The sequence below is a fragment of the Emiliania huxleyi genome, assembly GCF_000372725.1.
Source record: "Emiliania huxleyi CCMP1516 unplaced genomic scaffold EMIHUscaffold_67, whole genome shotgun sequence".
In the NCBI taxonomy this organism is placed as follows: Eukaryota; Haptophyta; order Isochrysidales; family Noelaerhabdaceae; genus Emiliania; species Emiliania huxleyi.
The window spans coordinates 117819-131732 of NW_005196981.1; the positions used below are offsets into that span (position 1 = coordinate 117819).

The 13914-nt window shown below is 66.9% G+C and overlaps 2 protein-coding genes across 2 annotated transcripts in view; one reads left to right on the forward strand and one right to left on the reverse strand.

Annotated features, from left to right (window-relative positions):
• Window positions 1-7145: 7145 nt before the first annotated feature.
• Window positions 7146-7685, forward strand: EMIHUDRAFT_56023 (phosphoglycerate mutase; the record flags this gene model as incomplete). Its single annotated transcript, XM_005762563.1, has 1 exon — window positions 7146-7685. A coding segment is annotated over one exon (540 nt), but the record flags the coding sequence as incomplete, so codon positions are not given.
• A 4838-nt stretch (window positions 7686-12523) lies between these two features.
• Window positions 12524-13914, reverse strand: part of EMIHUDRAFT_215847 (hypothetical protein) — a gene marked incomplete at both ends in the record, with an annotated part of 3001 nt that continues 1610 nt past the window's right edge. The window contains 2 exons of the mRNA XM_005762564.1: window positions 12524-12829; window positions 13127-13275. Of these exons, the coding sequence (XP_005762621.1) occupies window positions 12524-12829; window positions 13127-13275 (455 nt within the window). The remainder of the gene's footprint in view (window positions 12830-13126; window positions 13276-13914) is intronic.

Below are 13914 nucleotides of genomic sequence, written 5' to 3' on the forward strand. Positions count from 1 at the left end.
GCCGTGGTCGCCGGCAAGCCACTCGCTCTTCCCCGCGGCGGCGCGCGCGCGGGCGGCGCTCCTCGTCGTCTCGCTCTACGAGATCCACGAGCGGCAGCAGCTCGACTCGGCAGGAAGCACGAACGGCATCGCGGCGCGCGACTTTGTCACGTGCGTGCTGCGCTTCGCGGTCACGCGCGAGACGGAGTAGGGGAGCTGTGGTGAGTGTGGCTTTGCCTCCCCCTCCGACGAACCGTGCTGACTAGGACAATGTGTATTATTCGGGGCGGCCATGTGGCGGGCAGGCCCCTCTTGGGCCTTCTTTCGAGAATTTTTGGGGCTTTTGTTCCGCATCCGCATTTTTTTTTCGCTGGCGCTTATAATGGCGCTCTGCGGGGGTTTTGTGATGAACAGCTCGCCGGCGCCGCCGGCGGTGCAGACGGTCAGTCAGCTGTGTGGGGATAGGGATACAACATATTAACGAGTCTCTCCTCCTACGAGCATTCTAGCGCAAAATCTTGGAGCACTTGGACCAGTGCAGTCGGCGCAGCCTCACATCCAGGGCGCCAGGGGCTAAGAAGCACACCCAGCGGGCCGGATGAGCGGGATCGGGTTGCGGGCACGAAAGCCCTAGCCCTTGAGCTTAGTTGAGTGCAGGGGGGGTACCGAGCAGAGTGCGGCCGCTCGAGCGGCGGGACGGCCCGACCCCGCTGAGCCTCACCCCTCCGCTGTGACCTGTGGGTCCTCAAAATTCTCTCCTGCCTAAGAGATTATCTCGTTTCTGGACCGATTCTGCTCGTGGAATGCGGAGTTGCTTTTTCTTTTCGTTTTTTCGGGGTTTTGTTTATTTTTATCATCTAGTAAATCTCCGTTTTATGATATACCCAGTCGAGATGAAGCTCCGCGACGACGCCCGTGGACTGCACGCGCAGGGAGAGGCGCACGAGCTCCCGCACGGCAAGCGACTTCTCGGCATGCGCCGCCTGTGACGCCTGTCGGCATCCCATTCTTGCAAGCAAGCCATTTCTACCGACGACCGCGTATTTGGTCGCGGACAGGACGGACGTTTTGGTACGTTTGGCACCAGCTGAAGGCTTGCGTCCGCAAAAGCCCGTTGCCAACCGCACTTTTGCCAGAGCCTCGCGAATCAATTGGCCTCCGCTCAGTCAGGTGTGAACATATTCGCTGCGGTCAAAAAAGATTTTTTGCCCGCCACAACACGATTGAGCCCATTATTGATGGGTGGTGTGTGTGTGTGGGTGGTGGTGGTGGTGGTGGTGGGGGGGGGGGGGGGCAAACTGGGCGGCAGGCGGCGGCGGGCAATATCTTTCTTCCAAAGGCGAGTTGGCGGCAACTAGAACGGCCTCTACACCGGCGCTTGGGGGGGCACGTCGACAGCGATGACCCGAATAAAGATGAACAACCAGGTCCGGCTCTGGTTGGTTGAGGACTTTAGCCACCCGGAGCTGTGTGACCTCACTTACCGCCTCGGCTTTCATCGCTCCGCTGGGTTGCGGAAGGACGAACACGCGCAGCACCTGGTGGAGCATTTTGAGGCGGTCGTCGGGATGGTGATCAAGGAAAAGCTGCGGAAGCTCTGCGACCGCCTGCAGGAGAAGGGCCTCATCGCGCCGGTCCCATCCGATGGCAATGTGGCGGAGCTGAGGCGCCGCCTCGTCAAGGAGAAGGAGGCGAAGGGCCTCATCGAGCCAAAGACGCAGCCCGCACGGGAGGGCAAGCGCAAGCCTGAGGAGCCTCCTGAGGAGCCGCCGGCCAAGAAGGTCGCATATCGCCCCGCTGTCGCCGCCCTGCGCGCCCGCCTTGCCCTCACCACCACGCCGCCTTCGCCGCGTCGCGCATTCACCCAGCCGCCGGCGCCGCTTGCCCGCACATCCTCGTCACCACCCGCGCTTGCAGGTCGCCGTCTCCTCCTTCCCCTTCTTCTCCTTCCCCTCCTTCTCCTTCCTGGCCGGCGGCTCCTCGGCGGCCGCGGAGGAGGCCGTACCGGCGACGTCGGCCGGCGCCTCCTCCTCCGACGCCAGCGGCTCCATTACACCCTCTTCCGCGCCCGACTCAAAAGACTCGTCGAGCCTGGGCCAGCAAGCGCTCAAGCGCGTGCTGAAGCGCGTGGGAGCGAAGAGGATCTCCGTGAAGGAGCAGCTCGTGATGTACATGGGCAACTGCACGGAGGCGCTCGACCACTTCAAGGAGCAGAAGAAGAACAAGGTGACGACGACAGACATGCGCACCTACTTCAAGACGGTCAAGGGCGCGAAGGTGTGGACGGCGCTCGAGATCGGCGAGCTGGGCGATTACGAGTTTGATCACATCCACCCCCTCGGCACCAGCGGCGGCTATGACTACCCGTACAACTACTTCGTCATGCCCAAGTCGCTAAACGACGCCAAAGAGTTCAAGAACTACGGAATGGAGAAGCAAGCATACATCGGTCCCAAGGTCGCCAAGGACGCGGAGAACTTCATGAAGTGGATCAAGAGCCGGGCCGAGCACATGATTGACATGGCTGACTTTGACAAGGTGAGGCTGCTTATGTGATCGCCTGATCGCGCGACCCGCGACGGGCAGCGTGCGCGCGGAGGGTGCGGTCCGCTTTAGGTTTAGCCTTTAGGCTTTGGCGTTACTCCGTGTTAGAGGGTTTACTTCGAGACCTCTCTGTGTACTGTGATCTGTGTACTGTCCGGAGATATCTGGAATCTGCCATGAGGGCGGTCCGCCCCCCGCGTGCAGGGCTGCGAGGGCGCAATTCGTCCGCATTTTGTGTATACCGCGAGGGCAGTGGGAGCCCTCGTGCTCCCGCTATCAAACGGAGAGTCGTGCGTGCGCAGGGCTCCTCTTTGCTTTCTACTCCCTACTATCATCTCCTTCCCGTCCTACCAGAGAAGGTTGCTTCCCCCAGGATTAGTCTTCTAGTACAATGTGAACAGCGACGCGCTCGAGAGCGCCTCCTCCTTGTCCGCAAAATGGATCCACCCCAAGGCGAGGGGCGCCGCACACCCGTCCCGCCGGAACAAAGCGCGGGCGAGCCTCCGCCGCGCCGCGCCGCTAACCAGATGAAGCTGCGCTCGCGAGTGGTGAAGGCCGAGCAAGGCAAACGTGGTGACGACGCAGCCCGAAGCGAACGGCGGCGGCGGGGAGGGATGGCCGACGAGCCGCGGTGACGCCGCTGGCCCCGCGGCCGCATCACTCTCGAGTAGCGCCGCCACTCGTCCCACAATTTGGCTCAGCAAGCGCGCCGAGCCCGCCGGGGAGCTCGCGCGGCGCTCCTCCGCGGCCCACCCCGCCACGACCGCGAAGAGAAGGTGCGCGAGCAGCGCGGCGCGGCGCGCAGCCTCCGGCCGGCCGACGCGCGGCAGCAGCGCCTTCCACGCCTGGACGAGGGCGCGCAGCACACGTGGCGGCTTCGGCGGGCAAGGGGTCGGCGGCTCCTCTGCCGCGTCGTCGCCGCGCCAAGCGCAGAGGGTCGCGACTGCGAGCTGGATCGCGGCGTCCCCCTCCGAGCCCAGCGCCAGCCGCCACAGCAGCTGCGCGAGCGCGGCGTCGCCGACGCGGCGCCGGATGGCGCGCACCGCCGCAAAGTAGCCGTCGGGGGGCGAGTTGGCGGCGGCGGCGTGCACAAAGAGCAGCCGCAGCCATTCGGCCGTGCACTCTCCACCCGCGAAGCCTCCCGCCCCATCGCCGTCGGCGGGCGGCCACACCTTAGGACGAACAAGGCCCTCTCCTCACCCTCGAGCGACACCCACCACTGCCGGCGGAGCGGAGAGGCGCGCCGCAGAGGGGAGCAGCCCGTGCGGAGACAGAGGCGGGCCGCGCGTGCGAGATAGGCCCGCGCCGAAGGCCCACGGGCACTTCCGCCCCTCGCCGCCGCCGCCGCCGCGCGTCTTGTCGGCAGGTCGGGCCGAATGCCGCTGCGACCGCATCTGCCTCCACGCCGCGCCGCCGAACAGCACACTGAGCGGCGGCTTCGCCTCGGCCGCCGCCCACGCGGAGCCTCGGAGCGACGGCAGCAGGCTCGCGGGCGGAGACGAGAGCGCAGACGTCGCAACGCTCGCCGCGAGGGGGCGGCATGCGGCGGCCAGGCCGCCGCCGCCGCCGCCGCCCGCCTCGCGCGGCTTGGCGGCGGCGAGAGTGGCGATGAAGTGCGGGAGCGGCTCTGAGCTCCGGCGGGCGGCGTCGGCGGCGTCGGTGAGTGCTCGCCACTCCTCCGGCAGCTGCGCCTGTTGACCGGTCAAGGAGGGTTGGCTTGGTGGGGCACGGGGGTGGTGGTGGTGGTGGTGGGGGGGGGGGCGGGGGGGCGAAGCTGGCGGTGCCTGAACGACGCACAATGCGCAGAGAATGGCGCTGCAGCCTGCCACGCGCCGCAGCACCGCGGCACAACTGGCCGCCGCCGCGGCCGAGGGAGCGGCGCCGGCCGCGCCGTCGCCGCCGCTCCCTCTCACCGCCGCAGCCAGCCCCCGGCAGGCAGCCTCCACCAGAGCGGCGGCGGCCCGGGCCGCATCCCAGCCGGCGTCACCGTCGGCGGCGTGGTCCTCGAGAGCGTCCTCCCGGCCGGCGGCGGCGTGGTCCTCCCGGCCGGCGGCGGCGTGGTCCTCCCGGCCGGCGGCGCCGCCCTCGCGATCGCGGCGCGGCGCGCCGTCCGGCGCGAGGGCGAGAGGCGCGAGGGCGAAGGGGGCGACGTCTGCGGCGAGGGCGAGGAGCCTAGTAGCGTCCCTCTGAGGCTGGGCCGGCTGCCTCCCTCCTCTCCTGTCCAAGGGCAAGCCACGGCGACGGCGCCGTGGCAGACGGCTCAAGCGGCTCGGCAGCGGCGGCTCGGCGCGAGCTGCGACGAGGAGCGCCTGCGCAGCGTGAAAGACAGAGATACCCACCCAGTCTTCCGTCGAGTAGTGAATTTGCCGCGCTCGGGCGAGGAGCGCCTGCAGCAGAGGCAGCGCGGGCAGCAAGCCGTGCGCCGCCCCCTCGGCGGCGAAGGCGGCGAGGGTGGAGGAAGGGGCGGGCCCGAGCAGCAGGCCTATGAAGAAGACATCTCGAGCGGCTAAAAAAGGAAGTCCAGGGCGGCGGCAGGCGGGCCGGAGCAGCAGCAGGCCGCGCAGCAGCCGCTCGAGGAGGGCGGCCCTGTGGGGAGGTGGTGGTGGTGTGGGGGGGGGGGGGCGGGCGGAGGCGGGGGCGGAGGCGGGAGAGGCGGGCTACGTGCGCGGGGGCGGGAGGGCCGCTGAGGCGGCGGTCGGCACTGCAGGCGGCGGTTGGCACTGCAGGCGCGGACAGGCCCAACCCTGTGCGTCGGTGAAGGGCCGCTACTCTGCGTCTGCGCCGCGCCTGGCAGCAGAGAGAGCGGCGGCGTCGGCCCCACGGCGGCGGAGCTGCTCGAGCCGCTCGGTGCACCGCGGCAGCCACGCGGCGAGCGGGTCCGCTAGGCCCCAGCACGCGTCGACCTGTGGCGCGGGTGCCGCCGCCAGGCGAGGAGGGGTGGGGGAGAGGGGCGAGGAGGGGTGGGGAGGAAAGATGCGAGGAGGGGTGGGGAGGAAAGATGCGACGCCATTGCCTCGGGGGGGGGAGGGAGTGGGCGCTCGTCTCAAAGCCAACATCGCAGGGGTGAGAGCGCTGCGGCTCTGCTGACGGGCGGCGGTCGGTGTGGCACGCTTGATGACCACGCAGCCGACACGGTGCGAGCTGCGTGGCTTTATTGACGTGCTGAGGGGCAGCGGTCGGCAAAGCCGCGGGGGGGCGGGGCGTCCCCACCTGGCTTGCCAGGTCGGCGATGGCAGCGGCCCGTGCAGCCGAGGGAAGGCACGAGGAGGCGCCAGCGCCGCTGTCTGCAGCGTCGGCGGCGGGGAGCGTCTCACTTTGCCGGTGCGCCTCCTCGCTGTCGCTCGAGGCCTCGCTTTCGCACGAGTCGTCGCTCAGCGAGCCGTCGGTCAAGTGGCCAACGCCCGCCCGTCCCGACCAAGCGCCGTCTGCGAGAGTCCCCACGCTGCGCCGTGGGACGCCCGAAAATGCCTCATCGTCGTCGTCGCTGCTTTCGTCTGCACTCGCCGCTCCGTCGCCCGCCACCGCCTCTGTGAGGGCGGCCTTGCCACTCTCCAGGCGCTGCCGCTTTGCCGCGCACATATATGTGTGTGTGGCTCGCCGACTTTCTGCCCACCCCGTCGGCACGAGCCGGGGCAGGCCTCTCGCGTGGACGCGCTCGTCGCGAAGCTGGCTGCACCGCCGCGCGCGCGGGGACAGACTTTCTTTCACACGATGCCGGGGTGGAGCTTCTGTTCTTCACCTTCCTACATACACACATACAGCTTCTGACCGACTCCGACCTTCGCGCGACTCCGACCTTCGCGCAGTCCGAGTTTGAGTGTGGAGCGCAGCGTGTGAGCCTTAGTGTGCGATTTCGGTCCCGGGGTTGTGCGCTGCGTTTATGTGAGCGGGGGTAGGTGTGGGTTCCACGTGAGCGTAGGTGTGAGCCTCGTGAGCAGGTGGCGTCCAGATTCTATCGAGGTCTCGAGATACCTCCAGTATCGTAGTTATGGTCCACTTTAGAGCTGTGAACGTGAACAGAGTGGTACCAGCACTGTGGGTCGTTGCGGCACGCAAGGCCAAGTAGCTGTGGGGACACTAACTACTAGGTCACGCATGGCATCAGAAGTTTTGTCTCTGCACTCTGGGCCCCGAAAGGCATCTCTAGCAGTGTCGTTACGCATGCCCCCTCCCCTCCTGGGCTCATGCGCCTCACGTCTCGCCAGAGCATACGCCCTTGGTGTGTGGCGAGACGAGTTTTTCGCCATGCAGCGAGCAGCAAGCCGCCCGCCGCAAACAGCCGGAGGCATCGCCACAGCACTGGCTGCCCCCCCCCCCCCCCCCCACACACACACACAGTGCGTACACATGTGCATGTGCATGGAAAAAAAGAGTCTGATTCATACGACACTGTACGCGCCCTGGCGGCTCGACGCAGCGTTAACGCAGACGCGCTGCACCACAGACGCGCTGCACCACATCGCCGCCATAAAATGGAAACCCCCGCTCCCGCGGCCACGCTCACGTTTGCGTCTGTCGGCGACGTGCACAAGAAGAGTGCAGTGTGCCGCCTTCCCGAGCGGGAGCGGGCGAGCACGTGGTTTGCGCAGCCGACGGGCACCGTCTCGCTCGAGCCCAACCAGAAGCTCCTTCACTTCATTCGGCACGCGCAGGGCTTCCACAACGTTGACGCGCGGCCCATCCAGCAGCGGGCCGCGGACGCGCGCCTGACGCCAGAGGGAGAGGCGCAGTGCGCAGCCCTCGCCGCGACCGTCGAGGCTGCTGGCCTCAGGCCAGAGCTGATTGCGAGCTCTCCGCTGACTCGCACGCTGCAGACCGGCGTCATGTGCTTCCGCGGCCCGGACGGCTGCCCGCCGATGGCGGCGTGCGAGTCGCTGCGCGAGACGGTCAACTTTCTCTGCGACAGGCGGCGGCCGCTCTCGGAGATCCGTCCAGAGTTCGAGCAGGTCGACTTTAGCGCGTGTCCGCACGACGAGGATGCGATCTGGGCGGCCTACGAGGCGCGGCACGGCCCCGCCGACCTGTACGGCGAGCACCGCGAGCACCGCGACCTGCCCTCGCTGGCGAGGCGGGCGAGGGAGGCCATCGAGTGGCTCGGAGGGCGGCCGGAGCGCGAGATCGTGGTGGTGTCGCACCAGAGCTTTCTGCGCGCGCTCTTCAGCCTTGGGCTGACGCGCAAGCTGCGCGGGCTGCCGGTCGCCGTCGAGTACGGCGGCCCGCGAGCGGCAGAGCTCAAGGAGGTGATGATGCAGCCCTTTGCGAACTGCGAGATGCGCACCGTTCTGGCCACGTTTCCTAGAGCTAGACAGCCGTAGCGCCGTTCAGACCTTTTTCGTTGACATGCCACATATCACATCTCACGAGCGCCGCGCGGGGCTGCCATCTCACGAGCGCCGAGGCCGTACAAAAACCAAAAAGAAAGCCGGGCTCGCGAGTGCAGCGAGCGCCCGCCGACCGCCGAACGCCCGCGCAAACCGCCGATACGCGCTGGCCCCAGTACACACAGTGACAGACGACACGCTCCGAAAGCACACCTGGGGCCCGAACCCCAGCGGATGCTGCTTGCCGCCTCCTTCGTGTCTGCCGGTGAAACGTGCAGCAGCGGCATCGCGGGTGACGCCGCACGACGCGGATGCGCTGAGTGGTGCAAGGCGGAGAAGGCTCCCAACCATTGCCGCTTCTGCAAGTGCGCCGGGTGCGCCTTCTGCTCTGGCGTGGCAACCACGGTTGGTGGCGACGGCGCCAGCGCGGGTAAACGAAAGGCGCAGGGTGCCTTTCGCCACAGTGCGCTCCCTTGGCCGCACCGTCGAAGCAGCCGCGCCACCAGCGCGAGCTGCTCAGCACGCGTGGGCACGGTGCCTTTTGTAATGTGGATGCCCGGCCGCACTGGCTCGACGTGGGTGCAAGAGGCCCTCAACAGCCACCCCGAGGTGACGATGCTGGGCGAGGTCTTCAACAACGGCACCTCGCACGACGGCTTCACGCAGGCGATGTGCCGATTCTACGGCGCGCCCGCTGGGCGGCGCGTGCGGCGGGCGCGAGGCTTCAAGCAAAAGTTCTTTCAGTGCAACGCCGACTTGAAAGAGAAGCTCTGCGAGTACGAGCGGCAGCCATGGGCACAGCGGGCCCTCGAGTCGTGCCTGCGGCCCGCGTCCACTCCGCCGCCCCCCGGGATGGCACCCGATGCCGGCTGGAACGTGACCACGCGGTCCTTCTCCGTGTTCACGGCTGTGGGTGCCCGAGTTATCTGCTCGTTGCGGCGGAGCTCGCTAGACCGCGCGCTCTCCAAGGCGGTGCAGGTGTCCTTCTTCAAGAAGTGTGGAGTGTCGAATGCCGTCACGGCAGCGGAGCGCGCTTGCCTCGAGCGGATGAAGGCGGAGGGCGTGCGCGTGAGCGTCGAGTACGTACTGGATGTCATGCGCCAGGCGGAGATGGCTGCCGCGTACAACGCTGCAATATGTGAGGCTCAGGCACGGGTCTCGCCCGTCTTCTACCTATGGTATGAGGACCTCCTCGCTCAGCCCGACCGGGTGTTCGAGGAGCTGCAGCGCTTCATCGGCGTCGAGCCCCGCCCTTTGCGGTCCACAGCCCAGCGCATCGTGAGCAAGGGAGCTGCGTCGTGGATCTCAAACCTTGACGAGGTCCGTGCAGCCGCCACGGCTCTCCGCGGAGGCAAGGCTGCTCTGGAGGACGGCAGGTGCAAGAAAAGCTGAGCTTTAGCGGGGGGCGCTCTCACACAGTTTTAGACAAACAGCGGGGTCGGCGGAGACTTACGCCATGTGCAAAGAGAGGAGGGCTCAAAGGTTTGTGGGGCTAGCCGTGGATTTGGGTTGTGGGACGGACGTGGCGTGAAGCGCGCCAGCCGAGCGGAACTCTCAAGTTGTGCGTGACGCCGGCCGCCCGCCTGTGTCCCGGCACCAAGCAGACACATATGCAAAACAACAGCACACATGTGGCTTTTTCTCCTTGTCGCTGCATGGTGTGGGCGCTCATGCCGAAAGGCCAAGGCCGTCGATGTGGCTGTTGCGGAGGCTCGTATTGTCGGTGAGATCCGCGAGCGCTTCGAGGCATTGCGCAAGTTGGCTACGTCACACATACCAGAAGAGAGTGGCAGAAACCAGGACCTTTCAGCCAGCAAGAGTCCTTCCAGCAACAGGGCTGGCGAAAGCGAGCTACTCTCGCGGCGCATCAAGCAGGCGACGATCGCGCTGAGCAGTATCAGCGCAATTATTCTTCGGGCAAACGTGACAGAGCTCCAACGCAGCGACATGCGGCGGCCGACGGAGCCGCGCTACCGACCGCATCCTCCGGCAAGGGGTTGCGACGCTGTCCTCGATGAGTGGTGTAACGCGAACTGTCAAAGCTCCCAGACGCTCGTGGCGCGCCAATCGTGCCCCGGTTCCGATTCATGGGTCAAGTGCACACGGGCTCGGGAGAGCTTTCATTGCCGCCCGATATCTGCACCCGCGTCAGTCGATAACGTATCCGAGGCAGAGGACAGAGCCGTCTGCCCGCACGTGGGCCAAAACGTGACCGAGTCGCTCAGAGAGGTCAAGCAGCAGTGCATGGCTCGTGGGGAGCAGCGGTGGTGGCCCTGCCCAACCGAGATAGCGTGGCCGGCCAGACCAAGAGAAGACTGCAACGATAAGGCTGTCGTGCGCCATCGGTCGTGACCGCCCCGCACTCCCTCCCTCCTCCCCGACGGGAGCTAAATCAACCCTCCTTCTCTCAGGCCATGCTTTCTCGCGGCGTTGGACCTGCTCCACGACGCCAGCTGCATGCAACGCCTGACCGTGCCTCCGAGTGAGGGGCGGCTTGAGATCCCGATCGCCTTTTACGTCAGCCACGCTCCGTGGCTGCAACAGCGCCGGCCAGCGATGTGGCAGCAGCTGCAGCGTGCTGGTGGCTCTGCCATTGGCTGTGCAGGGTCCCAAATCTGCTGCTCGTTCACACCATCCGACGTGCGCTTGTAGGCGCCTCCGACGTTACCTTCGTGCTGTGCGCCAATCCGCAGGTTGCCTCGAAGCGCAAAGGGAAGTGGTGCCGATACTCAGTGTCTACTTGTAACCGCAGGATCTCGATGTACGCCTCAATACGACTCACCGCTCTTGCATCAACCCATGCATGATACCCGAGTGGGCCAAGAACGGCCAGGGGTTGCCACGGGGCAAACTGAGTGCGCACCTCAAGCAGAAGCTCATCTACCTCGACCTGCTTCGGCGCGGTCTAAAGCGCGCCGTCGTGCTGGACGCCAGCCACTTGCAGCAATCACGCCGTCTAGGGCGAACGCGTCACACCGACTCTATGGCTGTAGGAGGACGACGCGCGAGTAGCGGACGAGTTTGCATTGCGACTGCTGCCAATCTTGAGTCGACAACCAGCAGACGCCACCATCATTCGGCTCGGTTCTTATTTGAGGGGCAATGCGTCGTATGATACGCTCCGGCGGTGGCCAATCTACACCGCGCCTGACGGGTGACCACCACTCTACTACCCTCAAGTCGCCTCTTGCCACGCCTATCCCCCATGGGTGTGTAGGACCAACCTCTCCTACCTGCGGGCTCAGCCAAGTGCCGTCACCTCCGGCATCAAGGGGAGGAAGAAGCTTGTTCCGCCGACGATGGGAAGCACCGCGTACGTGGTGACGTCTGAGGGCGCAGATCAGCTGCTCCGGCCAATCATTGCGCCAACAGACGTCACGCTCGTAGATCGCCGAGCTCACACACCCACCCCTCGCACGCAGCAAATCTGGACTCTCGGGTGGGACTCATCTTGGCTCACCCCCCTCGCTGTGTCCGTTATAGGCCACCCTCACGAACCCTGCCGTCGGCGCGCCGCCTCACCAGTACGGCACTTTCCCGTGGATAGCGTGGCCCGCCTGGTGGAAGAACGTCGGGGCCAAGGACAGCCTGAAGCAGAGTAGTGAGAACATGCTGCCGTTGGACCAGCTCGCGTGCTACGCGCTGCATCCACGGCGCATAAAGACAAACCCTGCACCCATACCGAATGCGGGTCAGGAGGCCCTAAAACGGCGGGAGGGGTAGGGGTGCCGCTTTAGGGGCGTGGAGGGGTCGGGAGGGCGGGAGTGAGGACCGTGGTCTAAAGCCCTCCACCGATAGAGGTGTCAGGCGGCAGGGCCCAGGAGGGCACTCGGAGGGGTGGGGGCTGGGGGAGGGCTGGCCAAAAGCGAGGCGTAGGAGAGGGCTCGTGAGGGCTTGGGAGGGGTGGAGAGCTCGGAGGGGTCGGAGGGGTCGGAGGGCAGAGAGGCACGAGGGTGGCCTGGCGCTGGTGGGCTCGTGAGGGCTCGGGAGGGCTCACAAGGGTCCCTCCGGGACGCCGGAGGGTCGCCACCCGATACAAAGATAGGAAGTCTCCGCGTATGTGCCTGACCTCAGGACGGCTCCGAGGGCTAAGAGGGCTCCGCGGCCTGGTGATGCCTGCGTCATCATCCGCTCTGGATCGGCGTCGAGCCCTAATGGACTTCGTCCCGCCCTGCCTCCCTCCGAGCCCTCCGAGCCCTCCGAGCCCTCTTGAGGGGCAGTCACATAAGCCGCGACTTCCTATTTTTGTATCTTTTGGCGACCCTCCCGCGTCCCGGAGGGCCCTTCCGACCCCTCTCGAGCCCTCCCGCCACGAAGCTCCTCCCTCCCGACGCCGATCCGACGGGGACCCTCCCGCTGGGATCAACATGCCGCGGCATAGGCTTTGACTCTGTATATGACAGAGCCCTTCAGCTCACGCCACACTCAGACGTGACCTTCCACCCCCCTCGCGAGAGATATCCCCGATGGCGCGCCGCTCCTGTGCAGAACTCCACGTACTGTGCAGACCCCCACGTACCACCGTACTCCTGTTCCATCCCCACATTCAGACGGCGCGTCCCCGAAAGAGAGGCGCCCCCAAGAGACGAGACGTAGGCTCTCTCACCACCATGCGTGTAGCGTGCGAGCCTCGCGTGGCCGTCCGCGCGCACCAGCCACCACGCCGCGCGCTCTCAGTCTCAGTCCTCAGCAGGGGCGAGGCGCTTGATCCCCATGGTGAAGGGGGAGATGCCCCGCACGCTCCAGCGCGCAGCCCCTGCATCGCCGGCCGCGTCCTCCCCCTCCTCGTCGGGCCTCTGCTTGCGCTTGCCGGTGGCGGGCGTGAAGCCAAAGAGCGGGGCCGACTGCACCGCCACCGACATCGGCGGGGGCGCGCCCTCGGGATGGGCGTCTGCCCTCTTCTCTGGCGCCGCCCTCTCTGGCGCCGCCCTCTCGGGCGACCCAACCGCCCGCGCGGGGCTCTCGTCGGCGGCAGCGAGCGGCGCCTCGTGCGTCGCGACGCCGCCCTCGGCGGGCGGGCCGGCGGGCGGTGGAGGAGGCGGGCCGGCGGGCGGGGCGGGAGGTGGGCCGGCGGTGGAGGAGGCGGCGGCGGCGAGAGGGGCGGCGGCGGGTGAGGCGGCGGCGGCGGGTGAGGCGGCGGCGGCGGCGGGTGAGGCGGCGGCGGCGGGGGAGGCGGCGGCACCGAAGCCGTCGACGAGCTGTGGCACCGTGTTTGGCGGTGCGGCGGATCCCGCGGCATGCGGAGGCGGCGACGTAGGATCGGGCGGACCTGCCGCGCGCACCCAAGCCGGCAGATCAAAGTGGAGCTGGAAGTCGAGCGGCGGAAGCAGCGCTGCGTACATGGCGTGCAGCTGGTGCCCCCACGACGCCGTCGCCTCCGCGTCGGCGCCGTCCGGCGGCTGCTGCGTCCCTCCGGGGAAGCTCTGCGTGCCTGGCGTGTGCGGGGGGGTGCGGGGGACGGACGATGAGATTCAGGAGTCGCGCCGTGTCTTCAGAGCGGCGCGTGAGTACAGTGGCGAGGGTCACGGGCAGCGGTGTGACTACATGGGTCGGTCTTCCACCTCTAGTCCTCGAGATACGGGGAGATTTGGGGAGATCGGCCTTCCGCATCTAGTCTTGCTCGCCGCCCTCGAAGGCTTGCGTGCCTCCCTCGAATACCTGAGTCAGGTCAGGTCAGGTCAGGTCCGGTCCGGTCCGGTCCGGTCCGGTCCGGTCCGGTCCGGTAAACACACTCAAGGTGGTGGGGCAGGGGGGGGGGGGAGGGGGGGGGGGGGGGGGTCCTAGTCCCTTTGGCCTCCCCTCGGGGGGTGCGGCGCCCCACCCTTTGGAAGGGGGGCCCCCCCGGGGAAATTCTAATTTTTTTTTGTACCCCTTAAATATCCTCCCTCTCTCTGTGGTGCTCGAGAGAAACCCCCCGCGCCGCGGACCTCTTGTGAAAAAAGGTGGTCTGAAAAGCGCTGCTTCACGTGCCTCCCGTATTAGTCCACGTCTCGGCTGGGGGATCCAAGAGCCTCTTTCTTTGTTGTTTTTCCTCCGGCCCTTCCCTTTGGGCGTTCTCCCCCTTCTCGGG